This window comes from Canis lupus, chromosome 11 (assembly GCF_003254725.2).
Source record: "Canis lupus dingo isolate Sandy chromosome 11, ASM325472v2, whole genome shotgun sequence".
Classification (NCBI taxonomy): domain Eukaryota; kingdom Metazoa; phylum Chordata; class Mammalia; order Carnivora; family Canidae; genus Canis; species Canis lupus.
Window position 1 is genome coordinate 44,792,487 of NC_064253.1, and position 12,478 is coordinate 44,804,964.

At 38.1% G+C, this 12,478-nt stretch overlaps 1 protein-coding gene across 5 annotated transcripts in view; it reads left to right on the plus strand.

The window, feature by feature from the left end:
• Positions 1-12,478, plus strand: part of TEK (TEK receptor tyrosine kinase) — a 98,827-nt gene that overhangs the window by 74,747 nt on the left and 11,602 nt on the right. For 3 of the 5 annotated variants that reach the window (XM_035696772.2, XM_025433301.3, XM_049116199.1), the window contains 4 exons: positions 3,940-4,239; positions 6,238-6,392; positions 8,153-8,363; positions 10,757-10,867. In XM_035696772.2, the coding sequence (XP_035552665.1) occupies positions 3,940-4,239; positions 6,238-6,392; positions 8,153-8,363; positions 10,757-10,867 (777 nt within the window). The remainder of the gene's footprint in view (positions 1-3,939; positions 4,240-6,237; positions 6,393-8,152; positions 8,364-10,756; positions 10,868-12,478) is intronic. The other 2 variants (XM_035696773.2, XM_025433302.3) reach the window with 1 other exon arrangement.

A 12,478-nucleotide genomic window follows, 5' to 3' on the forward strand; every position in this document is an offset into this window, starting at 1 on the left:
ACTTCTGCATAATATTTTTATCCATTCCTTTTGAGGTTGACATTTAAGTTCTTTCCATCCTTCCTACCTTCCTTCCTGTATCACTTCCTTCCTTTTTTTTTTTTAACTTATCCCAAACAAAAATGCAATGACCATCCTTATACAGGTCTTCAGGTGTATAGATGTGACAGCTTTTCTAGGGGATATGTCCCTACATCCATTTCTGTATATATATCCTTTCCCTATATCTATACCCCTTGATGTTGAAGACCTTTGTATCATAATATCAAAGGTAAAAGATGATACCTCACTGTTAATTTCAATTTTAATTTTCTTGGTAACTAGCAGTGTTGAGCATCTTTTCTTAGGCATTTGGATTTCCTCTTTTTTGATGCATTTGTTGATACACTTTGCCCAGTTTCTATTGGTTGTCTTTTCTTGTAAAAAGTTGTTTAGGGGCACCTGGCTGGCTCAGTAGTTGAAGCATATGATTCATGATCTTGATTTGTGGGTTTGACCCGTGTATTGGGTGTAGAGATTACTTTAAAAAAAATCTTAAGAAAAAAAGTTGTTTCTATAATCTGGATACTAATTTTGTTACACACATTGCAAATATTATTCACCTAATCTCTTTATTTTCACCTTGTCTGTGGTGTCTTCTACCTACAGATATTTTACATTTTGATATAATCAGTCCTTTCAATATTTGCCTTTATGGTTTGTACTTTTTGTGTTTTGGCATTATTCCTTACCCCAAGATCATAAACATATTCTCTATATTTTTTCTAATAGTTCTAGCCTTTCATTTTGCATATTTAGGTCTTTAAAACATAGGAATGTTATTTTGGTGTAAGTATTTTAATCTTTTTAATTTTAATATTATTTATTCACATATTACAAGCTAATGGTCACAATGCCATACTTTGAATAGTTCCCCTGGTGACTTGTGATGCTTTCTGCATCATATGCCCATTTCTTATATTGGTTTTGCATTTATTTCTGGTACTCTTTTCTCTTCCATTGATCTTTAATTTTTTTAAAGATTTTATTTATTTGAGAGAGAGAGAGAGTGTGTGTGTGTGTGTGTGTGTGTGTGTGTGTGCATACTCACAAGAGTGGAGGGGAGGGCAGAGAATCTCAAGCAGATGCCCTGCTCAGGGTAGAGCCCAATAGGGGGCCTGATCTCACGACCCTGAGATCATGACCTGAGCTGAATTCAACAGCCAGACACTTAACCAACTGAGCCACCCAGGTGTCCCTGATCTTTGTCTACTTTTGATCTGTATATTCCTACCATTTCCAACCTGTTTAACTTACCATAGATTTATGCAGTGTATTGGTAACTGTAGACTGAATCGCTATTTTTTTCAAAGTTGTCTTAGCTATCCGTTGATTATTCTATGTAAAGTTTACCCTCATTAGAATTATAAATGATCAAAATCATGACAATCAGTATCATAGTTATAGGATTAAATGAAAACTAGCTAGTAGTCACTGAAGGTGGACTTAGCTTGGGCAGTTGTATGGAATCAGATGAGGATGAGAGGCATTATGCTGGTGGTAGTGGTAGAGAAGTTGATTGGCATGGTAGCAGCTGGTCCCTCTAGGATCAGGAGATTGGGGCAAGGAGAATATGGATGAGAATATTTTAGTTTTCACTGAAAGATTTGTTAATATGCTATGTTGCCATTGGCTGAGCATGCATATAGGTTATTCAGAAGTAAAAACTAATGCTTCTAGTTATAAAGCTTATGTTGGTGCCCAGCCTAGCAGTTCCATCTGTTCAAGTATAAGGAGCAGAATGAATCAGATTTGGTACATGGCCCCAAACATGTGTAAAAATAATATATGTGTGTAATTTTTTTTGTATATGTATACACAGAGTATCTCATTTGACACTTAACTATGACTTTATAAAGAAATTAGAATAGGAATCACCATCACATTTAACAGATGAGGAGCCTACAACAAAGAAGGGTAAGTGACTTGACCAAAGTTATACAGCCATTATGTCATGGGGTTAGAAATCAAATTCACATTTCAGGTTTAATTAAGTTTTTTTTTTTTTTTTAATTTTTTATTTTTTTTATGATAGTCACAGAACATTTCAGGTTTATGTTTTGTTTGTTTTTGCCAAACCATACTGTCTATTTGTCTCTTTGGACAGGCACTGGACTGTTTTCAAGGCAAGATTGATTCCTGGAGGAATTCCTTTTGCAGTCCTATCCCACCTCTAAATTGCTTATATTCTGATTTGCTTTTCTTAAACTGTTTTAAAATCTACTTTAGAATCTACCTGGGGAAACTGCCAAAATGCTGATTACTGGGTTCAGATGTCAATGCATCTAAATCACAGATCCACTGAGCTAGCCCAAAGGTTGATGTCTTTCAGGCATAATGTGGATAAATTCGTAGATGTAAATTTATGTTCTTTAGTTGGTGTCAAGATTAGCAGGTGTCTGCAAGGCACTGCTTCTTTTTGTGACAGGCTTAGAATACCACTGGTTTATAAAGTTGAATTTTTTTTTGAAGCACAACTATATACACATTAAACATGTGTTCATAGTAATCTGAAAATGTTAAGAATCCAAATACTCTGTTATCTCCTTATGGGAGATGTAAAATATACAGCATCTTGTTACTGGAAGCAAAGAAAATTAAAGCATACTCTTGATTAATTTATTGTGATTTTGGATCATTTACCACCTGCTGGACATTGAGAATGAACATCAGATTTGGAAGACTCAAAATTCAATATCCAATTCTCATAAATTGCCATAGCTACCAAAGGAGTATGACATGGGACATCAACACCATGGGAAAAGGAAACTTAGAATGAAGAAGAATTGCTCAGAATTTAGAATAGAAAGAATATAACCTAAGACACTTCTCAAATGGTCTATTTTGCTTATGGAAAGACAGTAGTATATGGAGTGAAATGGCATGGGTCTACTACTTACTTACTGGGACGAGTACAAGCCCCTCGCATTTTTGAAGTCTCAGTGTTCTCATCTCTAAAATTTGGACAATAAAAATCTCAGCACTGCTCATCTACCTATGTGGTTATGAGGGTCAAGAGGAAACCTGAATATGGAAGCACCTTGTCAACAGCCTTATAGATGTAAGGTATAATTGATTCTGGGGCAAGACCTTGGATTTCTTCTTCCCTGGGGTCATAGAGTATCAAGCTATATAGAGTCAGCAACTTGCCTCTTGCTTGTGCCTTTTATTGGAAGGTATTTGAATGAAAGCGCAGGGATGATTCTATGCATGTCATCTTCACATCTGGAAAACCTCAAAGCATCTCTCTCTCATCCTGCCCCAGAGTAGAATGTGATCTCTGTTTTTCCCAAATTCCTAAAGTACTTTGTCTATTAAGTCCTTAACACATTTTCTTATGTATACACTGACTGTTACTGTTCTATAAATGCATTTAGGGCAAGGATAGGCTTTTGGGTAGAGTGGCTAAGACAATGGACTGTGGAATCAGACTGCCAGGAGTTGAATTGTATTTCTTCTGTGTAATAGCTGTGTGACCTTGGTCAAGTCACTTTATCTCTGTGGGACTGAATATTTATGATAAGATTGTTATGAAGAGGAAATGAGTTAGTATATGGAAGGGCCTATATAAATGTCAACTCTCATAACTTTTCTGTTCTCCCAAAATCAAAAACGGTATATTTGTGGAGTAATAGAATTTCATGTCTTAATTGAATGCAAGGATGAGAAAATATATGATAATATATGTGTTGCCATTTTCCTGTCTTTGCCATCTTGTCAAGTATGTGTGGAATCCACTTCTAATTGATTGGAATTACCATCTGAGAAAACACCTATTTGCCTTTCTTGTTTTATGAGCTGACAGTAAGTATCTCTTGAAAGCATAATAATCTAAGAGATAAAAAAAAATCTAAGAGATAGTAGTGTAACTGAAGTGATTTTTTTTTCTTTAATTTCTAGTTCTCCCTCCTCAACCAGAAAACATCAAGATTTCTAACATCACAGACTCTTCAGCCATGATCTCTTGGACAATCTTGGATGGCTATTCTATTTCATCTATTATCATCCGTTACAAGGTTCAGGGAAAGAATGAAGACCAGCACATTGATGTGAAGATCAAGAATGCCACCATTACCCAGTATCAGCTAAAGGGCCTAGAGCCTGAAACAGCTTACCAGGTGGACATTTTTGCAGAGAACAACATAGGGTCAAGCAACCCAACCTTTTCTCATGAACTGATGACCCTTTCTAAATCTCAAGGTTCGTAGAATGGCCAGGTATTTACCTAAGATTATTTCTGGAGAGTATCAGAAAAGCTCCACTATCTTAAGATATTTACCTCATATGTATGTCATGTGACAAAATTCGTCTGTCCAAATAGGCTTCACAGTTGCTAGATAGGTTCTTATAATGAAAATGTCCCTGGGAGGGATACCTTATTGATCCATTTTCTTTTGTTAAGCCTTAGACTTAGACTAACTTAGCCCCTCAGCACTCCTCATCTAACAATGGAAGCCCCGAGGACTGTGAATTTGATTCCCTGGAAAAAGAATGTGAAACCTGCTTAGTGAAGGCAAGCCTGTGTGGGTGCTTCAGTGGGAGGCTCTAAGAACCAACTCCATTCTTTCTCAAATGAACTCCTCTTTTAGCCTGAATGACACTATGCTATTCTAAGTTTGCTTTTTTTTTTTTTTTTTTACTTTTTGGATCCGAGTTATGATGTCTTCATGTTCACTACTAACCCCCACTCCAGTGAGAGTGACCTCTTTGAGATAGATAGAGGTCCCTCAGAGTGCCAAGCACACAATGCCCAGGGTTTGTGACTGATAATACTGGTTCAATGTAATTAAGTGAACAAGGGACCAGGGTAGGTGGGTCTGCAGCTCTTGGAGCACCTTCCCTTTGAAGTCTGTCTGCAATGGCACCTCCCAGCCCTCTGCAACATGTGCGAGGGAACATAGAGTGACGTTAGATGGAAATTTTTGCAGATTTATAATCTGGGCTACAGTTTATTTTTACAGAAAATCTTATAGTAGTAAAAACTTGGTTTTTGAGGTCTATCTAGGGCTTAATAAATAAAATGAAACATGCTGTATTTTCAGTGCTGATTCTTTGGAATATTTTTGAAATGTCAAAGTTTACCAATTATAGAGAGTTGGAGTTTTCAGTTGATACCCTTAATACATGCATTATTTTTATAATTATTTGTGTATTGGTAAAATGTATAAAGGCCCTAAGTCCAACCTATACATAAACTACAAACAGAAAAATTAAAAACAAGACATAACAAAACAACAAAATTCTCACCATTCCTTTCCAGGTGTTTCTCTATGCACCCATGCTTAGAGATAGAAGGAAGAAAAGAGAGATTATCACAGAAGAATACTTGTAAGAAGATAGGGTCATGCTCTGCAGACTTTTTCATAAAACTATATTGCATTTAATCTTATTTGAATTATTTTTTTTAATTTTTATTTATTTATTTATGATAGTCACAGAGAGAGAGAGAGAGAGAGAGAGGCAGAGACACAGGCAGAGGGAGAAGCAAGCTCCATGCACCGGGAGCCCGATGCAGGACTCGATCCCGGGTCTCCAGGATCGCGCCCCGGGCCAAAGGCAGGCGCCAAACCGCTGCGCCACCCAGGGATCCCTCTTATTTGAATTAAATAAGGGAAACAAATGGAAGGATTATATCCTATAATCTTTAATAGTGTATTTTGATTTGACCCCTAAATTCAGTGGTTGTTCTGTTCTGTCTTTCCCTCCTTCTTTCCTTCATTCTCCCATTGGTATGCTCAGATTTTCTCAATCAGCTTTTAATCAAGAAAAAAAAAAAAAAGCAAAATATCTTATAGACTCTAAGCTCAGTATCTTAGCACTTGAGAGCTTTTCTAGGTGGGAAAATTGTGCAGGGAGGTTTAGCTACTTTCCCAAAGTCCTTTAGTTAGTCGTTCTTGCTGTTATTTGATAATGTGCTGCTGCTTAAGCCTCTACTTGGAAGTAAAAGTTGGACACATGGTAACAGTGAAGAATTAGCATTTTTGCTTTTTTTTTTTTTAAGGTCTTATAACAACCCTATAAGTCAGACTCCTCTCCACTGAGCTTCAGAACATATAAATGAGTAGCCCAAAGTCCTGTAGCAATTAGGTGGCAGAGCCAGAGCTGCCATTATATTTCCCTTATACCATGGTCTCTCATAGATGGTCTTGGCTTATCTCTCCTAAACTAACCCTGCTGCTTCTCTTGTCTTCTGTGCAGCACCAGCGGACCTTGGAGGTGGGAAGATGCTGCTCATAGCCATCCTTGGCTCAGCGGGAATGACTTGCCTGACAGTGCTGTTGGCCTTCCTGATCATGTTACAGTTAAAGAGGGCGAATGTCCAAAGGAGAATGGCCCAAGCCTTCCAAAATGTGGTAGTGCCTTATCTTCCTACTAGTTTATAATAAGTACAAGTCTACATGCATGCAGAACCTTCACTTTAAAGATGTGGACTAGGAAGGGCACCTGGGTGGCTTAGTTGATTGAACATCTGACTCTTAATCTCAGCTCAGGTCTTGATCTCTGGGTCATAAACTCAAGCTCCATGCTGGGTGTGGAGCCTACTTAAAAAAAAAAAAAAAAAAAGTAGTGGACCAGGAAATTGACTTGTAAAGCGAATATTTCCTTTAAGCAGGTCTTGTTTTTTCTTTGACTTTCATTATGAAATGGGGATAAACAGCATGACTACATAATTTGTTGTCAAAACTGGAGTGGTTTTGAGAATGAAAAGGTTGCTCTTAATAATGATTTAGGAAGCCAGGGCTAAAACAGAATTATTGCCCTGCCAAAATGAGATGTATGGTCATCCTAGTGATAAGTCACCAGGGAGTCTAATCTTGCAATATGAAGAACTGGACACTGTCGTAAGGAAGGATATGAGTACAACCAGACCTCAGTGTGATGAGTAATGATGTATTGCACTAGATAAGTTTTCCCCACATTTCCTATTTCCAGTTCCCTTTTCTACTCCCACAATCTTTTTTTAAAGATTTTATTTATTTATTTATTTATTTATTTATTTATTTATTCATTCATTCATTCATTCATTCATTCATTCATTCATTCATGAGACACAGAGAGAGAGTCAGAGACATAGTCAGAGAGAGAAGCAGGCTTCCTGCGGGGAACCTGATGTGGGACTCAATCCCAGGACCCTGGGATCATGACCTAAGCCAAAGGCAGATGCTCAACCACTAAGCCACCCAGGCATCCCTACTCCCACAGTCTTATTATCCCCCATATAAATGTGTAATATATATGAATTATATGCACATGTGTATATCTCCATTCCTTTGTACCCTTCAGTCTACAGTCATAGTTCATAATACCATGCACTGCCTCATTCTTTCATCTAGAAATTTTGACTGGTAACCAAGGTTTACAAAATTATACTTGGAGAGCTTTGTTATCTGACTCCATGCCAGAGCTGGCTCAACTCAGGCTGTCACTGGAGGAAGACCAGCAAGGGGGCTGGAGCACTGGCACTCATCATGGCACCTGTCCTTTGTCATGATATGTTAGCAGCCTCTCAAACTCAGGAGAAAAGGTGATGCTGTATTGGGCTTTGCTATAAGTCTGTGTAATCCTGGAGCCAGACTCTGCTCTAGAGTGGGCTTGAGAGGTTCAAAGGTTTAGGATAAGTCAGAGAGAATGAGTAAGAGTCAAGAATAGACCAAGACAAAAAAAAAAAAAAAGAATAGACCAAGACAATGCATGGAAAGCTCTTACGAAGGCATGGCCTGTAACTGCCCCAGATAGGATCTCTGAGTTCTTTTCTAAACCAGAAATGAACACCTGCTCATTCCACAATTAATTGTGATTAACTCAGGGATGTGCCATCCTGTGGCATACTTGCTGTTATTCCCTCCTGTCTCACTCTCTGCAGACATTGCTAATTGATTGCAGTCTGCCTTCCCCATGAGGCCTGGAATTATCTCATGCAGCCCTATAGACAGCCTATTAGATGAAACCTATTTCCATCTGCATTCTAGAATTAGACAATTTTTCTTTTTTTTCTTTTTTTAGATAGACAATTTCTTGTTTTACCTGGTAGGGATACACACCAGGAGTACTTATGCACATTAGAATTATGAAAAATCTTGACACATAACCATGAAAAAAATTATTTCTCCAGAGGGAAGAACCAGCTGTGCAGTTCAACTCAGGAACTCTGGCCCTGAACAGGAAGGCCAAAAACAACCCAGATCCTACAATTTATCCAGTGCTTGACTGGAATGACATCAAATTTCAAGATGTGATTGGGGAGGGTAATTTTGGCCAGGTTCTTAAGGCACGCATCAAGAAGGATGGGTTACGGATGGACGCTGCCATCAAAAGGATGAAAGGTCAGTGCTTGGCCAAATCAAGTCAGCATTTCACTGGGGTGGGAATAAAACTTGACTTCCTGTCGAATCTTTTCTCTATGGGCTTACATTATTTAAACAAAAAATTGGCATGATGTCAAATATAGCTGTTCTGTGCAACTGCAGGTGATAGTTCCTTTGAGGTCAGCCAGTGATGGGGTCAGGACGTAAATATGAAGGCTGTTTAAATGCCACTGTTTTGACTCATTGGGATGTGAGAATACAGATTCTCTATCACACACTGCTAATTTTAGGGGAGTGCTGTTGTTTCTCTTGATGCAGTGGTTCTCCAAATGAGTGTGTATCAGAATCACCTGGAAGACTTGTTAAAAACAGACTGTTGGGGTCCACTCTGGTTTCTGAGTCAGTAAGTCTGGGGTAGGGCCAGAGGATTTGCATTTCTAATTAGTCCACAGTGATGCTGATGCTGAGGGTTTGGAGACCACACTTTGAAAACCATTGTCTTCATGGATTATCTGCATCAGAGTTCCTGGAGACATTGTTAGACATGCATCTACTTGGCTTCTCCCACTGTACGTGAATTTCTGGAGTGGCACGTGAGAATCTGTGTTCTTAGCAGCATGCCCAGTGATTCTTCTGTATACTCAAGTTTGAAAACCAGGGTCTAAGGTCACAAGAACTAAATCTTTTCCAGTTGAGTTCATCTCAAGACTGCTTGATGCCTACTTACTTAACAAGGTGGCTAATAAACATCCTCTGAGAAAACAAAATGACAGTTCACTGGCAGTCCTAGGTGTGTTCTCTTCTGTGTGAAGAAGCAGGTTATGCATGGCTTGATTGTAAAGGTGCAGTGTTGCTTTTATAGCATCCGGGTTTAGAAAGCCATGTGTTAGAGCAGGGAAAATGATTAACTACTGTTGTTGGTTAGCTTCCCAATGCAGACTCTCTTAAGGTTGCTGATGGGTTTCCCTTTTTGTTGGCAATATTGAGCCTAAGGTTGGAATTAACCCTAAATGTCACTAAATCACCACTGCTTTTTGCAGTGTTGACAGAAGGCAAGTAAAATAAAACAAATAAAATAGTGTCTGTGCTGAGAGATAGTAGTATGTTTCAAACACACATACACACGCACATAAAGTCTTGCAGAGCATCCAGAAATCTCTTTTCTGTTTTGCTACTTTAGTCATGGGGAGTTTGGGGGAATAGTAAGAATAGTATGAGGGAAAAGGATATAGAATCTTATCAAACCAGGGCTTTTAAAATCTGACCTGAGTTTGATTGTCTCATGCACATGTGAAGAGGTAAAATAGATTAAAGGGGGCAAAGGGCAGAAACTGTCTGTAGGAAGAGTGATACACTCCAAGAAGAGGAGTTACTGAAGTAGGGGGACAACTCATTATAAAGAACTTCATTTTAAAAATACTCCTAAGGCTTTGACCCTCGGACTTTTTGTGTTATGAACAGGGTTATCTGACCTGGGGTTGCCTACTAGCTAGTTTTACAGGTACCCTTAGTCCACATGAAGCATTCCTGTAATACCTAAGCATGTTCAAGCATGCCCTGGGCCACCAGTCCACAACTGTCCCCTTCTCCTACCTTTCCTACCCAGTGTTATTTTTCAAAAAATAGTTACAGCACTCTGTCACCAATCAAGGCTGATCAGTTTGTACATCAACCAGAGAGGGCCTTCCCTTCAGCCTGAATGGTACCTGGTGGTTCTTCCTCTGATCTGAGTGCTAGTGGAGAGACAGGATGAAAAAATAATAGAAACAAATGCATTTCAGTTTCCTGACCACCAAGCAACTTCCATAAAAATGCTGTTGGACTTGAGGCTTTTTTTTTTTTAGCAGGACTTGTTTGTGGAAAAGCAAGTTAAAATTTTTATAATAAAGCAAGGTGTGTGCATTCCTAGTGTTGCACTGAAACATTGGTTCTCTTGCTCAGCATATTTGTTGCTGGACAGCGGCTTCAGCTAGGATAGCTAAAGTCTAAACTGGAGGCTGCTCCATCTCTACCAAGTCATTTCACAGGGTATTTGAAAGCATAAGCAAGAAAAAGTTTAGAGCAGTGATTCTCAACCAGGGGTGGTTTTGCCCCCTGGGGGGGGGCATTCAGCAGTGTCTGGATACATATTTGGTTGGGTTACTGGTATCTAGTGGGAAAGCCTAAGATGTTGCCAAATATCCTACTGTGAATAGGACAGCTCTCAACAACAAAGTGTCAGCCCAAAGTGTCACCAGTACCAAGTACTCTTCTTAGAGTCATCTCTGATTTCTATATATTTTTTCAGACCTGATGGTGACTCAGTGCCTGTGAAGGTCCTGGGGAACAGGAAAGGACAGTTAAGCAGGACAGTTAAGGACAGTTGGACAGGTCTAACAGAGAGGGATCACAATTCTTGACTTTCTTCCCAGAATATGCCTCCAAAGATGACCACAGGGACTTCGCTGGGGAACTGGAGGTTCTCTGTAAACTTGGCCACCACCCAAACATCATCAATCTCTTGGGAGCGTGTGAACATCGTGGTAAGATGCTCTTTTCCTATCTTTCTTGCCAGATTTTTTTTTTTTGAAACAGGCACATTCCATATGAAATTAGTAAAGATAACAATCTTAAGAATGTTACCTACTTTTTTTTTTAAGTTGCAGTTTCAATCCAAATGTTTAGTCCCGTTTACAAATTATGCTGAATTTTGGCATCTATTTGGAGGTTGGTCCTGAGGTTGGATCTTTTGCCCTATGATGTGTTTCACCATTACTTCTCGAAGGTACCTATGGTTGCTGCATATGCCAGTCCTTGCCAGTCCAGACGTTTTCTCAGCTACTCTTGCGTAGGTAGATTGGGGGAGTCCTCAGGACCAGTAAGAGTGAAGTGCATTTACTCTTTTTAATCGCCTACCTTTTTTCCTCCAAACCCAAGACACTGATACTCTGAATGTTAAATCCAGAATGTCAGAAATCAACTGCAAGGTGAAAGCATTGGTGATGGTTAGGATAAAATAATAATAATAAGCTTATATCTGATAGAACTTTATTTTTCCCAAAACAATTATTGGTACAATTACGGTAGAGCTTTACAACTATTCTATGTTGCACATACTCTTAAAGTTCAACTTACATTATTAATTCAGATATTATTGAGTACTTCTATAAGTTTATATCTGCATGCCACCTGGTTTATAGTTCTGCAGCTGTGCTTACACTTAATTTCTCATGGAAAAGTTTACTCCCACAAAAAAGCTCCACACAGCAGTTATTTACAAACTTGACAACCTCTTGTTGATTTTGCAGCACAAACACCAACAATAGAAAAGAGACTACTTCCTTTTCCTCAATTTATTAAACTAAAAATACTGGTGCTTCAAACAATATATCATTCTGTGATCCAATAAGGGTGTAATTCTGAAAACCAGATCATGTCCCGTAGGTTAAATAATGAAGTAATGACGTTTATTTTTGAGCTATTTCCTGAAAACAGTAATCAGCATAGGGCAGCAGTAAATGAAAGTTAGAAAAAAAAAAAAAAGTAACCACCAACAACAGAAAAAAAACATGTATCTTTCAAATTTCTGCTGTCATCACCTTAACACATAATTGGCTGGCTCTTAAAATTTATAGTTCAGTAACGAAGTAAGAAAGCATTGAGGTCTATCTTGCCTTATAGTGCAACATGGTACAGTATTTTTTTTTTTTGCAAGGATTTCAATTTCTTAGAATGTCTTTGAAATTCAAAATCATTTGACATTTTAAATTTTAAAAATGGTTTACCAAAAAAAATTTATCTGTATATATGTATGTATGTATGTATGTTTTGAAGTGAAAATAACATCAAGATTTTATTTTCTTCATAACAAAATCTGAAGCTTAGAACTGGATCACTTGGCCCTAAAAAATTTATCTTTAAAAGGCAGTAAAACCACTCTTCTTTTCATTGATTCTAGATATCAATGTTTTTATGAAAGAAGATTAATTTTATTTTAGAAAAAAAGAGGAGGACAATTTGGAAGAAAACCAAGACAATGGACAATGATTTCTTTGAGGACCTGTTTTTTTTTGTTTTTTTTTTGTCTTTCTAAAAGTTTGAGTTTTCTGATTTCTCTAAGCAAAATGCAATCTCTGACATTAGATTCTTCTGAC